This window comes from Astatotilapia calliptera, chromosome 6, assembly GCF_964374335.1.
Source record: "Astatotilapia calliptera chromosome 6, fAstCal68.1, whole genome shotgun sequence".
Classification (NCBI taxonomy): domain Eukaryota; kingdom Metazoa; phylum Chordata; class Actinopteri; order Cichliformes; family Cichlidae; genus Astatotilapia; species Astatotilapia calliptera.
This window is the reverse complement of record NC_137427.1, coordinates 31,016,645-31,036,299: the sequence shown is the minus strand read 5'-3', so window position 1 is coordinate 31,036,299 and position 19,655 is coordinate 31,016,645. Positions and strand designations below refer to the sequence as shown.

Sequence of the window (19,655 nt, the reverse complement as noted above, 5' to 3'; positions counted from 1 at the left end):
TTTATTGCAGTGTTACTCATAAGAAACAAATGACAAAGGAAAACTTTTATTTATGCTTCGAAACACTGAAGTGAAAAATAGAGTATCCAGTCAGGCTTCTTTAAACAATGATTTTTAAAAAAAGGATCAGAAATGTACATTTTGTAAACACATTCCAGTTTTTGGAAAAGCAATTTTGAAATCTGGCGCAGGCCTATTTCACAATAAAGGTGTGTGCACACATTCCTGTTTAAAAAAAAAAAAAGAAAAGAAAAAGAAAGTTGTTAAGCTGTTGTTTGACGAGCTCGACATACAGTCTTTTCTCAGCAAGTACAGGAAGAAAAAAACAAAACAAAACATTTTTTTCTCTATTTTATCTCCCAGTAGAAATGTCTCTTCCTTTACCTCCACAGCACGCAGAGGCTCGGCTGAAACCTTTTCTCGTTTTCCTCAAGTGAAGAAAGTGCCGATTTCGCTCTCTGCTCAGAGAAACGGAGGGCTGAGGCTCAGGTTAAAGGTTCGGGTTGTCTTTAGATTCCAGTTTTTTTGAGAGGACACAAAGAACCTTATCAAACTTCTCATATCGCTCCTTCCTCTCTGCTCTTGCGCCCAGCTGACCCCAGAACAGCCGCAGGGCGAACTCTGTGCGGAAAGCCTCGAGCAGTTCGGGGATCGGCTCCCAGCCTCCTGTTGGAACAGTGCGTTGGACACTTAGTCAGATCAGATACCACCAAGATACAAGTTTCACAATGTACACAGTTTTTGAGCATAATGCTTTTTACTTTTCCACTTCCTGTCTCAGCCAGTGTTTATTTTATATTACAATGGGCTCGGTGCAAAAGCTACTCAGATGAACCAATTATCTGTAGCCTGTGGGAGCAATCCACTTCATTTCCATATTTCACAAAACACTCTCTCGACTTACTTAATAAAGCTGAAGGAAATTGATGCACAGTGAATATTCTGCTCACCATATCACCAGGTTGCCAGTTTTGGCTTCAACATTTTCTCGACTTGAATTTCAGCTCAGTAACACAGCTGCCTCCCAGCATCTTTACACAAGCTGTATTTGCCTTAAACGTTTTACTGAATATTATTTCCCCCCTCATTTGGACTCACGTGCACTGACATTTTTGTTTCCTTAATAACACTAATGATAATGTTGTACTGTATTGTGTGGATGAACGTGCATACCTGAGAGCAGAGCGTGTGCGTGCTCCTGATAATCATGGGCATGCAACGCAGCGCTGCGAGCAGATTGGAGGACATCATAGAGTAGCTGACAGCCTCTTTCACTGTCCTCTACTGGGTCCTCACCCTCCATTAGCATCAGCAGTGGAACCAGATGTGGCAAGGCTATGGGGCCCTGGACCACAGAGCCTGCAAACAAAAGCACTGCACCCATTAATCTCACAGGGGTAATGCAAAGATTTTACACATCAGTGTTTGCTTACACATTTCAGGGAATACTACATCAACTGCATATTCATAAGAGCTTAACATATATAATTAAAGCCTGACTGATGTATCAGCCAATATTAGATATTTGCCAATATTTGTATTAGCTGGCAACTGAAAATTTAGTAAAGGGGAAAAAAAAGGAACGCGATTGACCATGCTATTCATGTTGATGTTGCATAGTTTGTCTGTGAGACGGCATTCTGCAACTTGATGTTTTTGGGACACCACAAACAGCCAGCTGATGCAAGGAGAACTGTGCAGATTGTAAATGACTAATTCACAAATTGTTGCGACAATAAAGGAAAAACTGCATTGTCACATTATCTAAGAAAGGACTGATAAATGATTACATATGTCAAATTTTAGTGAAAGTTATGTTTTGTGTGTTTGCCAAAATACATCAAATCGCCAAATATTAGTATTGGTCTTGATTGTGATTGTTGATTTGATTGTGCTCTATATGTAATTTCACTAGTTGGGACCACATTGTCATTTAGGTTTGACAGCTTGTCCAGTAGATGATGGCAGACGGCTTGACCATGAATTGAGGCTGCGGTTTAGGGAAGGCCGGGCAGATCCTCATGTAGTAATGAGGAGTGGCTGCATTGAGAAAGGGAGGGAGAGTGAGTGGGGCCTGAAAATGAGAATGCACAGCTTTCACACAGGGTCATAGACAGAGAACAGGAAGTGTATGGAGGCGTGGTCCTGCTCCTGAAATCCAGATAAACTATTTCCAATTATATTAAAGTTTAACCAAATGTGCACAGTACTGAGCAGAGTTACATAAAGTTCATTTTCTTGGTAGGCTTTCAAACTTAAGACTGTCCAGAGAAGAGAATGAATGATGCTGCAGGGCTTCTAGACAGGTCTTCATTATCCAGCTGCATGAAGTTATTTCATTTCTTTTTCTAACCTATACATGCTTAGCAACAATAATGAGAAAGTCTTGTTATTAATAAACCTATACATTCAAGAGGACATATTATACTTTCTTTGAATAATTAAAAAAAAATATTATTACTAAATTAGAAAAGCTTTAAATGGGGGAAAAATCCCATGCTGGTTCAGGCAGAGAAAAGCCCTCAGCTCCAGTCTCTTTCTCTCTCTGAGAGACTTTCTTCTAATTAGCTGGACCTCACCAAGCAGAACCTCCTTAGAGTTATATATGAGGAGCATAACAAGCATAACTGGACCTTAAATGAATTTGAATATTACACAGAAATCCTTGTGTTGTGAATTTACAGTGCTGTGCAAAAGTCTTGAGCCACCACTCATTTCTTTATATTTTGCCTCTAAGGAGCCAGACATCATTAATCGTTCTCCAGGTTTTTCTGATGCTCTTTCAAAGTTTCGGGCGTTGGTAGCTTTTTCACTCATTTTCGGTCCAGGCCTTGTACCTGACCACTTTCAGATGAATGGGAGTTTTTGTTTGTTTGTCAATGTTAAGATTCATCACCTAACTCATGTGATGAATCAGTGTTGTATCTGCATGTAACAGACAACTTAGCAAAGATGCACTTTAAAATTGTATCTTTAGGCACTTTGTACAGCTTGTGGGGGAAAAGTAGGTAATTGTTCCTATTTCTTTAGCCGAATCTATGAAAAATGCCAAAGATAACAGTTTGACAGGCACAGAGTAGTATTTTTGCACCAGCAAGTTTTTTCCCAAAGAGCTGTTAGCTGTAAACGTGCCATATCTCAGCATTTTCTGCAGTCTCTCCTTAAAAAAGAAAGGAGGAAGGAAAGAAGGAAAACTATGCAAGTGGAGGACAAAAGAAGAAGTGGGAGGCATAAAAAAAACTGTCTACAGCAGATAAACAGTCTGATATTCATGTCCTTAAGAAACAGAAAAAATACAGCAGAGGACTGAGACAGGACCTGAGTGATGAATTGATCCATTTACTGTTTGCTGAAGCCTCATCAGAAATAAGTTAGCTGTCAAGAAGCCATTTTTACGCAAGGGAAATGAGGAGAAAGGGCTGAGGTGTGCCAAATTACACTAGAGGTAGACTGAAAATCACTGCCAACTGCTAGTATAAGGAGAAGGGATACTGCAGCAAAATCATGACAGAGAGAAGAAAAGAGGGACCAAAAAGCTTCCAAAGAAGAGCTTTGATTGTTCTTCAAGAAGCCTGGAGAACTGTTCCTGAAGACTACTTAAAGAAGTTACAAGAAAACCTGCCTAAGAGAGTCTAGGCCAGGTTGAAGAATACGCTCATTAGAAATGTACAAATTCTGTTTTTGCCTTACATACTGTATTTCCGTGCATGTTTGCACAGGTTTCAATAAATTGCTGCACCTATTTCCCTATTTTACAAGCCAAATCTAAAGAAATGAAGGGTGCTCGAGACTTTTGCACAGTACTGTATCTTTGTAACGCCTGATCAAACCACAAGAAACAAATATTTCTAACCGCGCTGAACAAAAGTAACTTGCATAGACGATGTAAACACAGCCACTCACCATCTCCCTCATTCAGCGACTTCATGAACGGTTTGAGATTCTTCTCAAATAAAACTGCGCTCTCTGTGTACTCCCTCCTCAGCTCTTTCCATGTCGCCTCCAGTCGCGTTATCTGCACATTTGTATGTAAACAAATATTCAATATATGCAAGAAAACTTGAACCGCATTTTACATCCAGCAATCACAGTCCTCTGTCATAAATACTCCACCTGAGGCATCTCCAGAGCCTTCATCACAGCTGAGAAAGAGTACAAGTTGTGGGTGTGCTCTTTCAGGGCCTGAGCCAATAAGATTACTTTGTGTAAAACAGATGCTCTCTGTTCCACCCTCCCTGTGCAGCCCAGGATATCCACTGCGACTCCCAGTGCTATTAGATGATGCCTAAAAAATTCACATTGAGTGGATTAGAGGCGTCTGAGTGGACAGAAGATTGAATGCAGTAACTGGTAAGGGACATTTTTCATTTCTGAACACTGGCTTTCACCCAACCAGAGTCCAAGCAAATACAGTTGAGGTGAAACGAATTTTGTGGTACCCAGAGAATTAAAAAAAAAAGATGTGCAAAAAACCCCAAACAAAGAAACAAACAAATAAAAACTGATCCTTTTACAGTTTCTGTGTACAGCCACGAGATAAACCAACACCTCCAAGGATGACTGACAAAGTGTAACATTGGATTGATTTTTAAAATAGTGTGCGTGTACCTCTCTAATAAATCCTGTCTTAACTGGTGTCCATGTGGCAGAGTGACAAGCTCCAGCCCTGAGCCAACTCCCATTAGCCTCTTCTGCTCATCGGTCACCCCGATGATGCGTGCAACCTGCACAATGAGCGATAAATGGCCAGTCAGATTCCTGATCCAAGAATTTCAACAGCTCATGTGTACATAAAGTGTTTATCAAACTACTCAAGATTAGAAACTACTGTTAAATTCAACACAGCTAAAGTTTTAAATGAGAAAAGAGTAAAAACCAGGGACACCTGGCAGTCAATGCTGAGCATGTGCAAAGCCATGGTTTTAGGGTCTGATCGGGTAAAGAGCTCTTTCAGCGTCACCAGGACGCTGTTCTCCAGAGGTCGGTTATTCTCAGGTAGGAGCAGCGACTTAAACTGATCCAACTGAAAACACGACTGTGACTCCATCTGTAATGAAGGCAGAAGAATATCATATACACACATGATACACATCATGCACATTAGTGTGCAGTTCTATATAACTGCACACTAATGTGCATGGATTGAATTTATTGTGAATATGAAGTTAAGACGGCAGAGTCAGGCTTTACAAACTGGCAAATACAATATGATTCTGACACCTGGTGGCAAAAAGGTAGTAAGTCAGTAATTAAAACTGCAGTAGAGAAACAACAGGAAATATGCATGCAATAGTGCAAAAAAAGTGTCACCTTTAATAACAGTCAAGGTCAATGTTGACATGATCTTAGGAACAATGGAAAACTTCCTCTTACGTCTGGGGTGGGGATCTCCAGGCCTCAAGGGCCGGTGTCCTGCAGGTTTTAGATGTGTCCTTGATCCAACACAGCTGATTCAAATGGCTAAATTTCCCCCTCAACATGTCTTCAAGTTCTCCAGAGGCCTGGTAATGAACTAATCATTTGATTCAGGCGTGTTGACCCAGGGTGCGATCTAAAACCTGCAGGACACCGGCCCTCGAGGCCTGGAGTTCCCTATTACTTTTAACTGGCAAGACTGGTACAGATACAGTTTCTGACACTGTCAGCTCTGTGTAGCTGACCAAACACTGATGTGGAAGTTGGAGCTGCTGTGCCTGTAGACGTATGCAACTATATCTAAGGTAAAGCAGATTTGATAGCACTGTGATGGATTACACAACTCCAACAATTTAAAGAGTACTCTTTTCATAAATCATAATCAAATAATTGGAAATCAACAGCCTCCCAGGGGAGCATAAAATAGATTTATGTACAGATAAGAACTTAATAGTTCCAGAAGCCTCAGAACCAATGGGAAATGTGAAAACTACAAACTGGAAGGTAATTATTATGTATACAAACATGTGGTCGTTCAAAGCACCAGTCCTCCACTTCCTTCTCTGCCTTTTTCTGGAACTGTTTGTCAAACAGCAGCTGTGAGGAGGCTTTTCTTTTCTCAGCCTCCAAAAAGCCAAAGGAAGTCTCTGTGAGGCGGGCACGGCTCTGCCACTTTTCTTCCGCACGCAGCTGATCCACATGACCTTTCCGCCGGCTCTGTGGCACCTAAACAGAACAAGAGGAGGGCTTAAGTCTCCACGGAGGATTTAGTTGTAGCTTGAAAGGCCTTCCTCATTTCTGCAAACATAAACAGTTACAACAGAAAGATGACATCAGCTGTGAAATTTTTTTCTTTTACCCGGATGACCAGCTCATTGTAGAAAGAAGAAGGGTCTTCATCCTGGTCTCTGGGTGGGGGAGGTACAGTATTGGAGAAAACAGTAGAAACCCTGAGAGGCTTAGGAGGAGCTCTGGGGTGTAGCTGCCCATCTGAACCTCTTAAAGTTGCACCACCACCTGCATCAGAGAGAGGGAAGCATGAGCTTTGTTTGTTAGATAAAGAAGTTCTCCATGCGCGTGGCTCTCCACGTTACCTGGATGGGAAGGTCGTGCGTGTCGTGGCTGTGGGCTCAGAAGGGGCTCGCTGCCTGTCCGAAACACTGGGGAGATTTGGGCAGGGCTAGTGTCCTCAGACTGAAGGTTCTGTGGAACACCTGTATGAAGAAGGTGACAGAGCACTGAAGATGGAGCGTGGATGAGTCTCCAAGCATGACAGTGACCCAAAACATATCCAAGGCAACAAAGAAGTGGCTAAAGAAGAAGCACATTAAGGCCATGGAGTGATGGAGGGGCTGAAGCTTCGAGTTGGCCTAAAGGATTTAGAGTGTTTCTGTACAGAGGAGGGGGTCAAGATCCCTCCTGAGGTGTGTCCAAATGTATGGTGACCAACTACATGGAACCTCTTACCTTTGAGCTTGCCATCAAATACTAAGTCATGTCGGGGATCAAATACTTATTTCACTTAACGTAAATTCATCAAATCAATTCATAACTTTTATATAATGTGTTCTTTCTGGATTTGTGGATAAAATCCCCCTCTCTCCATAAAACTACCATAAATACAAGAGACTGTTCATTTCTTTGGAAGCGAGCACACTTACAGCTTCAGCAGGGGATTAAATAATCATTTCCCCACCACTGTATGTGTATAATGATCTTTGAAACCCTTATCACAATCCAACACAGAAAAACAAAAACATATCAAATGTTTAAATTCCAAAAAAGAATTTAAACATATTCCTTTTTTCTGAGGGGGTCAGAACTGGTTTGGCAGCACGAGTGGTACATCAAGCAGCTGACATTAATGTTGCTGTTCTGCAAATACGCTGCATGTTTGCAATACTGTACCAGTTCGTAGGTTGCTGTCAGACTGTGCAGTCTGAAGTGAAGGCCTCCGTCCCACGTTCTCCAAGTTAGCAGGATGACTTCCACTTCTGCCACACATCAAACAACGCTCAGTAACTTTGCTTTAAATCTCAGTTCTGTGTATGAATGTGCACCACACCAATTACGTTCTCGCACCTCAGCAGCGGATTGGCAACTTCCAGTGTGTCGGCATGTGTGGAGCTGAGGCTGCGTCTTTTGCCGTGCTCGGTCTGTTTTTCTCCACCTGCAACTTTATTACAGCTGCTTTTGGACGTGGCCTGTCGCTCGGTGATGACACGCAGAGGAAGGGTCCGTGTGATTGGGTGAAAGATGACAGCGCCCGAACCCTGGGAGATGGGCCGGCGCCCGCCCACGTGGAAACGAACGAGAGCGGGAACGCTGTCAAAGCGATCCTCCTCAAACTGGAACAGCTCCCGAGAGTAGCCCTGTCACACAGATGGAGGCGCAGTCACACACACAAACTTACACACAACGTGTCAAGCAAAGGCAGTAAAGACGTATTGTTAACAACAACAAAAAATGGCTAGTGTAGCTTGCAGCTGTGGTGACCCAGAATCATTACTGTTACTTTTAAGTTGGTATTGATTAAAAAATAATAATAATAATTACAATTTATATGTGTATATATATACAAACATCACACAAGATCTCAAACTTCTTTAGCAGCATTAATATTTTTATGAATTATTTTTATTTATATTTGTTTTTTCTATTGATCTACGGCCAGACATATGGTATGTGCTGTGTGTGTTGTTTGAGACATGGATTGTTGTCAGGTTAGCATGAGCACACGTAGCACAGACACACCTTTTTTGGTCGGAGGACCACTCGTATGACTTTAAAGTGCATGGGGCTGTTCTTCCAAAAGCAGGTCAAAACATAGTCGCCCGCGGAGGAGCTCGATTCTCGGACCAGAAAGTCCCCATCCCTCTCCAGCAGAGACTCGGCAGCCTGGAGAAGAGTCAGCAGGTTAGCTTTGACAGCCAGACAATTACCACACACACTCTCATGTCTGTGTGATAGATACAATGAGTTGCCAGTCAGCTAAAGATAAGTGTTTTAGATGTTCAAGAATGATGTATGATTACTGTAAAGGATATTTATGGTGAGCTATGCTGTTAAACTTAGCCTTCATTTACTTATTCACCTGTTTTTAAACAGGAAGTGGCACTTGAATGAAAACTGGCAATAAGTCTGTATACTGAAGAAAACGTCAATGCTACCTTTATCCAAATGTAATAACAGTAGCAGCTACACTCATTATATCCTGTTTGCTTGTTTGATCTGCAAAATCCAAAAACTGCGAGAACAAGAAACAACTTCCTTGAGGTTTCACTGAATGCCTGACAACCCCAGATGAAGTCACAACTGCAGGAAGTTGGTTTTTTGTGTCTATTTCTGCACTGTCTGTTTACAGTCTTCATGCTAGGCTGACACACAATAACGAGCTACTAGGTGTAACTTGATATTTATTTTGTACAAACATGAAAGTCTAACTTTTCACAGTACAGCAAATAACCATATTTCCAGAGGGGAAGTAAATCTGTTGCTTAAACGTGTAGATCTGATGTGCACCTCTCGGTTCAGCGGTCCGTGGTACCACGCGTGGCTCCTTGGGTCGTCAGTGCTAAGCTTCAGCTCTTCTTCCAGCTCCTTCTTCAGTGAGTCCATCTCTTTTCGACCTCCAAACACCTACAGCACAAAACACAGCAGCCCCCGCAGAGGCCAGAGATACACTGCTGATTTCGTGCTCATATTCTGCATGAACGAGGATTTAAAGGGAAATTTATAGAATGAAAAAGAAAACAGCCAGAAAGGCCATTTGCTTAAGCTCTTACCTTCAGCTGGCTGAAGTATGCAGCGACACTTCTCCTCTTGCTGAAAAACAAGAAGTGATTCGGAGTTACTCGTCTGAACCCCAGAGAGCCACAGATGATGGTGCCATGTTTTTCCTCTCAACATAAGCAGCACGAGGATGGAAGGTCCAAGGTCTGGGTGTGCGATTAACACCAGAAAATCTGAACAACTTTTAACAGCCTGCCTTCATTTTCTTCCTTCCTTCCTCCCCAAGCTTCCACCTTCCTGCCTCTGTATACACAAGGCTTGCAGATGAAGAGGTCAGACAACTTATAACAGGGCTGGAAAAAGATACCTCCCACAGATTATATTAACTATTCCATAAAAGGTCCATCTGTGTCACTGGAACAAATGATCTGTTTAGGGATTGCTTGTGCACAAACAGTGATGGAAGGTGATTTGAGCCTGGACATCACCACTATCAACATCTAAACAAAACCCGCCACATTTTTTATGGTTTTCTTTGGTTTATGCAGAGAAGTATATTCTGATTACAAAAACAAATTTAGGATCCTCAAATCATACGAGTGCAATTGTTCTGATGAGTCCTGTTTTGTGTCTTTTAATTGTTTGTTCAGTTTACTGTTAAATTAACCTCATCAAACTGAGTCTTTATTTTCAGATCTATACCTTTGCAAAAACCTTTGCAAACAAGTCATAATTTTATATCCCCAAATCACCAAAAATGTTCTTTTCAGACATATAATCTAAAAAACTAGAATATCCATATTTTTAAATGACAACTAAGTCTTTAACACGAGAGTTATTCAACGGTTGTTAAAAAAAAGTCCACCAACCTTCCAGAAAAAAAAATCATATGACCTCCATGACCTCATCCTACCTGCTTTCACTAGCAATGAAGCCTGACAGCAGCTTTCTCTTCCATGTTTGTCCTCACTGAATTCAAGAGCAGGCGTCCACCAGACTGACAGCAGCCCTTGAAAACTTGCTCCCTGAACAATTTTGTAACATCAGAAATCTTCATCCTGTATGCCTTTTAAATATTCCACTCAGGAGTTTTCTTCTTATTAACTAATCCACCTGTCATTTGATCTATAAATTTTACAAAATGGCAAAATAATAATAATACTAGTAATCACACTTTCCTAAAGCCAAAAATCCAACTTCCACATAACACAAAGCAAAACAGCAAATCCCCCAAACTGAGAAGCTCCAAAGACCTAAAAACAATTAATTAACTGGGTATGAAGCTCAATCCAAAACACAGGCCAGAGAAATAGCCTTTAATTGTGCTAAGAGGTAATTTCAGTCTGTGTCTAAACCCTGTGGCAGTGGATAAGTACACTTTAAAAAAAAATGAAAGGAAACACTTAAATCTCCCACATGTTTGCACTGAGGAGGAGACGCTCTGTATCTCATTGCACATCTGGATGGTGACAATAAAAGCATTCTGTTCTCTATTGTAAATCACACATCAGCGTTTGATGAAGGAAATACTCAAACTGAAAATCTTTACTGACATACACTGAGTAATTCAAAGAGAACAAAATGATGTCACAGTGGTCAGTTGGGACGATTAATCATTAACCCCTTGAAGGTTGGAACCACAATCAAACCAAAAATCTGAGATAAAAACTGAAACCACAGGCTGACACACTACAGGGAGTGCAGAATTATTAGGCAAATGAGTATTTTGTCCACATCATCCTCTTCGTGCATGTTGTCTTACTCCAAGCTGTATAGGCTCAAAAGCCTACTACCAATTAAGCATATTAGGTGATGTGCATCTCTGTAATGAGAAGGGGTGTGGTCTAATGACATCAACACCCTATATCAGGTGTGCATAATTATTAGGCAACGTCCTTTCCTTTGGCAAAATGGGTCAAAAGAAGGACTTGACAGGCTCAGAAAAGTCAAAAATAGTGAGATATCTTGCAGAGGGATGCAGCAGTCTCAAAATTGCAAAGCTTCTGAAGCGTGATCATCGAACAATCAAGTGTTTCATTCAAAATAGTCAACAGGGTCGCAAGAAGCGTGTGGAAAAACCAAGGCGCCAAATAACTGCCCATGAACTGAGAAAAGTCAAGCATGCAGCTGCCAAGATGCCACTTGCCACCAGTTTGGCCATATTTCAGAGCTGCAACATCACTGGAGTGCCCAAAAGCACAAGGTGTGCAATACTCAGAGACATGGCCAAGGTAAGAAAGGCTGAAAGACGACCACCACTGAACAAGACACACAAGCTGAAACGTCAAGACTGGGCCAAGAAATATCTCAAGACTGGTTTTTCTAAGGTTTTATGGACTGATGAAATGAGAGTGAGTCTTGATGGGCCAGATGGATGGGCCCGTGGCTGGATTGGTAAAGGGCAGAGAGCTCCAGTCCGACTCAGACGCCAGCAAGGTGGAGGTGGAGTACTGGTTTGGGCTGGTATCATCAAAGATGAGCTTGTGGGGCCTTTTCGGGTTGAGGATGGAGTCAAGCTCAACTCCCAGTCCTACTGCCAGTTTCTGGAAGACACCTTCTTCAAGCAGTGGTACAGGAAGAAGTCTGCATCCTTCAAGAAAAACATGATTTTCATGCAGGACAATGCTCCATCACACGCGTCCAAGTACTCCACAGCGTGGCTGGCAAGAAAGGGTATAAAAGAAGAAAAACTAATGACATGGCCACCTTGTTCACCTGATCTGAACCCCATTGAGAACCTGTGGTCCATCATCAAATGTGAGATTTACAAGGAGGGAAAACAGTACACCTCTCTGAACAGTGTCTGGGAGGCTGTGGTTGCTGCTGCACGCAATGTTGATGGTGAACAGATCAAAACACTGACAGAATCCATGGATGGCAGGCTTTTGAGTGTCCTTGCAAAGAAAGGTGGCTATATTGGTCGCTGATTGGTTTTTGTTTGGTTTTTGAATGTCAGAAATGTATATTTGTGAATGTGGAGATGTTATATTGGTTTCACTGGTAAAAATAAATAATTGAAATGGGTATATATTTGTTTTTTGTTAAGTTGCCTAATAATTATGCACAGTAATAGTCACCTGCACACACAGATATCCCCCTAAAATAGCTAAAACTAAGAACAAACTAAAAACTACTTCCAAAAACATTCAGCTTTGATATTAATGAGTTTTTTGGGTTCATTGAGAACATGGTTGTTGTTCAATAATAAAATTATTCCTCAAAAATACAACTTGCCTAATAATTCTGCACTCCCTGTATTGTCGTAATGTGTCACGGTAGTGTGTATTGGCTGTGCAAACCCACAACAACCTCGGTGTGTGGGTCTATTCGGTGGAGTCACCGATACATGACATCCCAGAGGCTTTCAAATGGATTCAGGTCAGGGAAGCATCAGAACCGTAACACCATCACAGCCTTCGTACAGGTAGCAGGTTTAGTGTAATATACGAGTTATGTTGAGGGGTGTCCCATGTTGATAATAAAAACAACAACAGCAACAATAATAATAATAATGGACATTTTGAACAGAGTGAAGGAGGTTTCTTCCTGTTATAAGGGAGTTTTTCCTTTCCACTGTCGCCAAGTGCTTGTTCATAGGGGGGTTTTCTGGGGTTTTCTCTTTGTTATTGCAAGGTCCTTACCTCACAATATAAAGTGCTTTGAGATGACTGCTATTGCGATTTGGCGCTATATAAATAAAACCGGGGGGTAAAAAACTAAAATTGAAGGACATCCGAATAAATCACAGTTGTAAGATTTTCTGTGTGGTTCTTAGTTCAACATCCGGTCTGAGGGGCGTTGGTCTGGGCAGAAACACCTGTACAACGCGCTGGACAGCCAGCTATTGAGAAATGTAACCTGACACCACATATTTCTATGTTTGATACAATTTTATTAAAGTTCTCTGGAAATTTGGCACACCAGAGGAGACAGCTGCCATTATATCCTCTAACAGCTCTTGTTGTCAACCTGAACATTCTTCGACAGCGTCTAAACTTGCCAGTGCCTTAAAATTGTGCAACAGGTCGTTAGTTCGCTGGCAGAGGTACAGGTAACAACAACCCAAAAGTAACCACTCTCGACTTTTTGGTTCTAGCTTTACCACTTCGTGTGCTGAGTTCTGAGTACTGCATGTTCAGAAAATGTCCAGAAAGCCTTGCACAATCCGCAATAAAAGGTAAATTAACTGTTGAGAAAACACCCGTCTTAACCTCCAACATCTCGCGTTAGTTAAAGTTGTTCGTTGTTTAAAAAAAACGGCACTGACGGCGGTCAGCGGTCCGTCCTACCTGTCAGCCCGACTCACAGCTCACTCTCCGCGGACATGTTTTACTGTTTGCGGTCCGAGTTCACACCAACAAACAACAGCTGGGAAGTTTAACGTTGTGTCCGTCTGTGCTGCGGTCCCTCCCAGCTCCCCCCTCCTCTCTTCTCCCTCCTGCCTGAGTCGTGCTCAGTACGAGTTCCCACAAGTTGCCCTCAGCTCTCCTCCTCCCCGCCCCTGGCCCCGGTGCTGAAACGCCGCTATCTGTCTGGCATTCCTCGGATACCGACGCAAGGTGAGCTGACACAGCAGCACCTGGGACGACAGGAAGGTGGGGAGCTGTATGGGGGTATATCCTACATGTGGAGCTGGTTTAGATGTCAACTTGGCCAACATTTTATTTTATCACACAAACTGAAGGTCGGTATTGGGCAAAACACGGTCAAGGGCGAGCATAGGATTTAAAAACAAAAGAAGCAGTTGAAGGCTGGGGGGTTACCATGAATAGAAATTTTAAAAAAAATTAAAGTAGAAAATAGATATTATTGTTATTATCATCATTATTATTATTATTATTATTATTGTTAGAAGAAGAAGAAGAAGAAACAAATGGAAATTTGCTAATAGTATTGCATGAAAAATGACCTAAGCAATAATTTGGAATTGGGGTGAAAGAAGTGTTAAGACGATTTACCAAAACATACACATTACTGCACTACAGTCTGTAATATTTGCACAAGTAAAAGTCCCTGCATAGAAAAGCAATACCATCCAAATATGGCCTAAACATAGTTAGTATAAAGAACAGAGCAGTTCACAATGTTGCAGCTGCTGTTTGTTTTATTTACTTTATATACTGCTGAGTAGCTGGTACCTTTTACAATCTGGCATGATTACTAAGTTTATATTTTATATGAATAATCTAAGCAGTATTTAGTAACCAGTGTTACGTGGAGTAACTAGATTTGCCTCTTTATGTGGGAGTGGACAACATGTTTGTCCCTAGTCCTAGGAACATCATGAAGCATTGTCCCACATTTTGACTTGTTTTTGCAGGTCATGCACTTTTCTAGTCAGAAGAAGCTTATCCTGTCTAGTACCATCAGGGAACGCTACAAGTCACCAAAAAGCTTTTTTGTTGAATATGATGGGAAAAAAATAACGTAAACGTAGTATATGTGTTCATTCTTGGATGAAAATGGTTAAAACTGTCAGATATTGCTCAAAACAAGGTATGCTAGTCTATGGATAGATAGAGTAGCATACCTTGTCTATGTACCTGTCTGTCTCTCAACATTGTTGACATGTCCCACTTTGTCCCACACAGACACAGTGTTTGCCCCACATTCAGTTTATTGGAAACCGATCACCCTGCTATTGTAGCACTCCTGCACATGCTTTCCTCATCAACAGATTTTACTAAGTCTTTCTTAAGCACAACAAATGCTGTTTGTTTTATGCCTCTTTATACTTTAACAGATGTTGATAATAGAAAGATAAATTGCTCCTGACCTGTCACATCCACTGAGGAGGAGCAACAGAAATCTTACACACAGGCATCTCAAAATTTAAAAAGTAAGTGCATGACTGGATGTTATATATTGGATATAAATAGCCTTTGGATCAGTAAAACTGATTACAGGTGAGGTGATGAGCAGACCTATAGAAAGGAGGTGATATGCTAATATGTAAATGGTCACTTCACACATTATAAAACTATCTTTTCACACACACTTGAAGCTGTATTTAGCCGTGCAGGTGGGTTTGGTTTTCCGTGCTCAAATGTTCAAATATCCACATCTACAGCTGCCCTCAGACATAGGATGCTAAACTATTGTTTGTCCATCTCAGATCTGCTGAAAAACTCCATCGCTGCCTGTTTTGAGAGAAAATAACAGTTAACTGATTCTTTTATGGAGATCTTCTTCATAAGGTCTCTGGATGATTCAAACAAACTGGAACAATGGGTTTAGGAAGGACATGACTTGGGTCAAGGTTGCCACTTACCAGGAATAGAGTGAAAATACATGCTTTTTGTAATTTGAATGAACTGGATTTTGTTGCTGGAGATAGTCTGGAGCTAAATCTTCTTCTTTGTAATTGTTTGGACTGTAAGGATTGAACACTTGCAGACGCATACTTTCACTTTGTCACTGAGTTCTTGACCTTCGTCAGTGGGAGGTGGGACTCAGTGCAACGTAACATCCTGTCATTTAATATTCATAAAGGCTTTTCATTCGTAATGTCTTTTCAGGCCCATTTATGGATAACTGATTGTTTGCCCCGCCTTACAAACTCTGAGTTAGACTTTGTGAGGTCAAATGTAATCATTAGCCAGAAGGTGGAGGCGGGGGTCACTTTACCTGTGTTTGCTGTCCTGACAGGTGTTGTTACTGATGTTGTCCTCGTCCAGGGGGCGGAGCTGCGAGCAGGAGGCCGACAGGCGATGTTTCTTGTCAGCGCGCTGGAGGCGGGGCAGAACACTCTGACGAAACAGATCCTTCGGCCTCTCCTGCACGCAAAGGCAAATCCCCAGTTAGTGTTGCCTCTGGAGCAGCTGTCTGCATTGCGTTAGGACTTCAGCTGTTTTGTGATGTTCACAGCTTGCAGTGCAAACTTTGCGAGCTCACCAGATCCATGGACGATCCCAGCGAATATTTTCGGCTCACTCTGCGCTTTATGACTTGCCCACCTCAGAGGACAGAAGGACATTTTTAATGGCACAGGTTGACATGCTGGAAAACAGAGTTAAAGAAGAGTTGAAGAAGACAAGATCCGTACCGCTGCCTTGACTGTCCGTTAGAATTGAAGCTGGAATTTTAAAAAAACATAGTCAATGTTAATTTAAATTAATTGGTGATTAAAGTCTGTTAGTTTTTGTCTTTTCATCCACAGAACTGTTCAGCATATTTGTTTATTTCCAAGCATGCACTGTGCCAGATATTAAATAAGTTGTGAGTTCATCATTCGTTCAGAGATCTTCACCTACTTTCATTTATACTAAGCACCAAGAGCCAGAAAAAACCCTAAAAAGATAACATTTGACTTCATAAACCGACTCGTCACGCACTGCGTTAATTATTCTAACAGATTCTGCTCTGTGAAAGTTAAGGATGAATCAACCCAAGATAAGATGTTATCTTTCTGTCTGTGTTCTTTCGTAACAGAGACATACACTCACTGGCCACTTTGTTAGGTACACATGTTGATGCATATATAGCACGGCGTGGTCGCTGCCTCCTAGACAGGCTGGTCTGATTATTTCAGAAACTGCTGATTTCCTGGGATTTTTCCACACAATTATCTCAAGAATTTACAAGTGGCAGTTCTCTGGGTGAAAACGACTTGTTGATGTCAGAGGTCACGAGCGAATGGCCAAACAGCTTTGAGCTGATAGGAAGGCAGCAGTAACTCAAATAACCAGACATTAGAGGCGAGGTACTCAGAAGAGCATCTCTGACCACACATGTCAAACCTTAAATCCCTTCAGAGCACAAGACCACACAGGGTGCTACTCTATTTAGCTAGGAACAGGAAACTGAGGCCTACAGTGCGCTTGAATTCACCAAAATTGGATAGTAGGAGATTAGAAAAAACATTGCCTGGTCTGATGAGTCTTGATTTTTGCTTGGATGCAAGGTCAGAATTTGGCATAAAAAGACATGGATGCAAGCATGGATGCATCCAATAGAGCATGTTGTAGGATGTGATGAAACGGGAAATGTGGTCATGGATGTGCTGCATGTTTATTGGCTGCACATCCATGACCACATTTACTTTTGTCATGTCAGTATGAACCAAAATCTTCCAGGATATAAGTGGAGTGGGATAAACTATTGAAATACATGATTTACCAAAAGAAAGCCTGACAAAACTGTAATCTGTGATGTGATAATGCTCCACTTTATATGCTGTCGTCCAGTACGTTTCAATATTTAATCAGCATATTTATACATAATCTCCAAACTTCCCAGCCCTTGTGTGTACGTGCAAATGCATCTAGCGAATGCATGTCACCGTAGTGTGGGTCCATTCGCTCTCTCTGTTTTGAAAGCTGGTTGAGGATGGTTTCTCTGTGTGTTGCATCTTCTATCCCTGCATCCTTCAACTCTCCGTCCGTCACATTCAGCAAACCCTGTAAACAAGTAAACAAACAAACAAAGCCAGGCCGGGAACATCATTTAAAAAAAGGCAATGATTAGGGTACAAGAAAAAAAAAGAAAAAATATGCATTTTGAATATTTACTGTTCATACCTCCAGACCATAATATTCATTTTCAAGTATCTTGGTGTACTGGGGCAGGCCAATCTGTCTCAGCCACCAGGCGATGGAGCGATTATTCATGTCTGAACAGCAAGTTGGGGGGAAGATACGGATTACATACCAGCACATATGCAAACACGCACATGCTTGCACATGTTTCTGTGCATAAGAGTTTTAGAAGAAACACAAATGAAGGATCAGCCTGATTATCAGCTTACTTCCAGAAAGCAGCCAGCTAGAAACACAAGCAGACAGTCCAGTTTGCCTTGCAGCAGCTACAGTATGCAACGCCTACCTGTTTACTGGGTCCCCCGTCTCACTCTGGGAGTCTTCTCTCTCTTCTCTTTTTAATATCTCTCTTTCATTCTGCTTTTTTCTTTCCTTACTTTTCCTCCCTTCTTTGAGTAGTCCTTGTCAAAGTTTCTTATATCATTAAGTCTGCCTCTCACTTTCTGTTTGTGGTAACAGTGGAAGCCCGCTCCCCCTCAAACCTGCGGGGTCAACAGAAAGCCAATCAGATTTTACACTGGGAACACAGCACCCTGCCCAAAACGGCAAATCACATCACAGGAATCCTCTTGAGTTCTCGGTAGGTGGAGAGCGCAGGTAGAGACATGCCGTGAGATAGATACAGAGTTCCAAAAAACAAGAAGGGGGATATTAAATGTTAGGCAGCTGTCAGCATGTCAAGTCAGAGATAGGCATGCAGGCCCAGCGGTATGTCTTCCAACCTGTCTGACTGTCTGTTAAGGTAGCATGTTGTGAGATACAGTCCCTGCAGGAATACTGGTGCTTTGCATGAGGGTGACACCCAGTGTTGAAGTGAAAAGTGACACAGACCTGCCAGTTTTATACAACAAAAGGCAATTTACTCAACTTGATGGCAAGTGCTCAGCATATGTAAAGCCGCAGTATGTTAATCTGAAAGTAAAGAGTGTCAGTAACTAAGGAAATTAAATGGGGACAGTTTGGGTGTTTACTTTTTCTACAGACACTATGGAGCATTAAGTATTTTTGAAGTTTCATACAAAATGCTGTTTTGTTTATGATATGACTTTGATGTGATCGTGTTATATCATCATATGGTGCAATATTGATTTGGCACAGATAATTATCTTGGCAACTGGCACCAGTGAGTGTGTTCTTGTTTGCTGATAAGGCTGATTGCATTCAGCAAGGCCAATGCTGGCCAATACAGAGCCAGAATAGTTGTTGGAAAGTGAAAGGCTACCTGCAAAGGGGGAAAGTAAACAGTGCAGGATTAATGTCTTATTAGAACAAGACTTTTGAAGCTGTTTGGCCTCTCAACATAAAGGTTTGAAATCCCTGCTGAGCCGGGTGCTTTTCATTAAACCAGCATGTCTTCCTGTTTCCCTCCCTCTCATCTCTTTCTCTCACCGTAGCTCCTCCCAGCGAGGATGTTTAAAGGCGCATATGTAAGGGAGGCTGTATCAGTGTTTGATCGAGAACCCTCCTCGCTTTTTGATTCATAAAGGGGAACTTAAGGGATTTCAACATCTTCCATGATGGTGGTACAGTGCCAGGTTCTTGACAGGAAACATCCCCCTCTATTGTTGCCTGTACGAACCAAGACTGAAAGGGTTACATTGAACACATCTGTCTTTTAAGTATGGATGACTTTTAGTGAGGTGAGCCCAAAGAATACCAAGAGCCACAATCTGCCACTGTACCACCAGACTTCACAGTAGTTCATTTCCTCAGGCTGAAATCATCCTGTGCGTTTCACCATGAATAAAAGCTTTTTTCTTCTGGATGAATTATTTATTCCAACATTATCTTGCGTCTTGTTTTACAACCTAGTGCTATATAATTAACATGAATCTTAATTTTGGGGGGGAGTGGAGCACAGAGGATGCTATGAAGCATGATAAAAGCATAATGAATTTAACATTATGAGAAGCAGCAGCAGGTCTGTGGACAGAGTGTGAATAGTCAGACGCTGCTGCTTACATTTTGGGT

General features: G+C 41.7%; 1 protein-coding gene across 2 annotated transcripts; it reads right to left on the bottom strand.

Moving 5' to 3' along the window:
- Window positions 1-30: 30 nt before the first annotated feature.
- Window positions 31-18,202, bottom strand: sh2d3a (SH2 domain containing 3A). 2 transcript variants are annotated; one of them, XR_013909763.1, is made up of 21 exons: window positions 17,971-18,202; window positions 17,667-17,758; window positions 17,429-17,546; window positions 16,193-16,222; window positions 16,042-16,103; window positions 15,775-15,923; window positions 9,201-9,240; window positions 8,938-9,054; window positions 8,170-8,313; window positions 7,498-7,787; window positions 7,324-7,409; window positions 6,510-6,629; window positions 6,275-6,432; window positions 5,941-6,141; window positions 4,886-5,047; window positions 4,609-4,724; window positions 4,114-4,285; window positions 3,904-4,015; window positions 1,174-1,359; window positions 385-666; window positions 31-225 (listed from the first exon to the last, which is right to left on the bottom strand). XR_013909763.1 is itself a non-coding variant. In XM_026171624.2 (20 exons), the coding sequence occupies exons 2-20, from the start codon at window positions 17,754-17,756 to the stop codon at window positions 491-493; spliced, it is 2,529 nt and encodes an 842-aa protein (XP_026027409.1). In that variant the 5' UTR covers window positions 17,757-17,758; window positions 17,971-18,202; the 3' UTR covers window positions 31-490. The 2 variants fall into 2 exon arrangements, 1 of the variants encoding a protein (XP_026027409.1); XM_026171624.2 differs by having other exon boundaries at window positions 31-666.
- Between the last annotated feature and the right edge of the window lie 1,453 nt (window positions 18,203-19,655).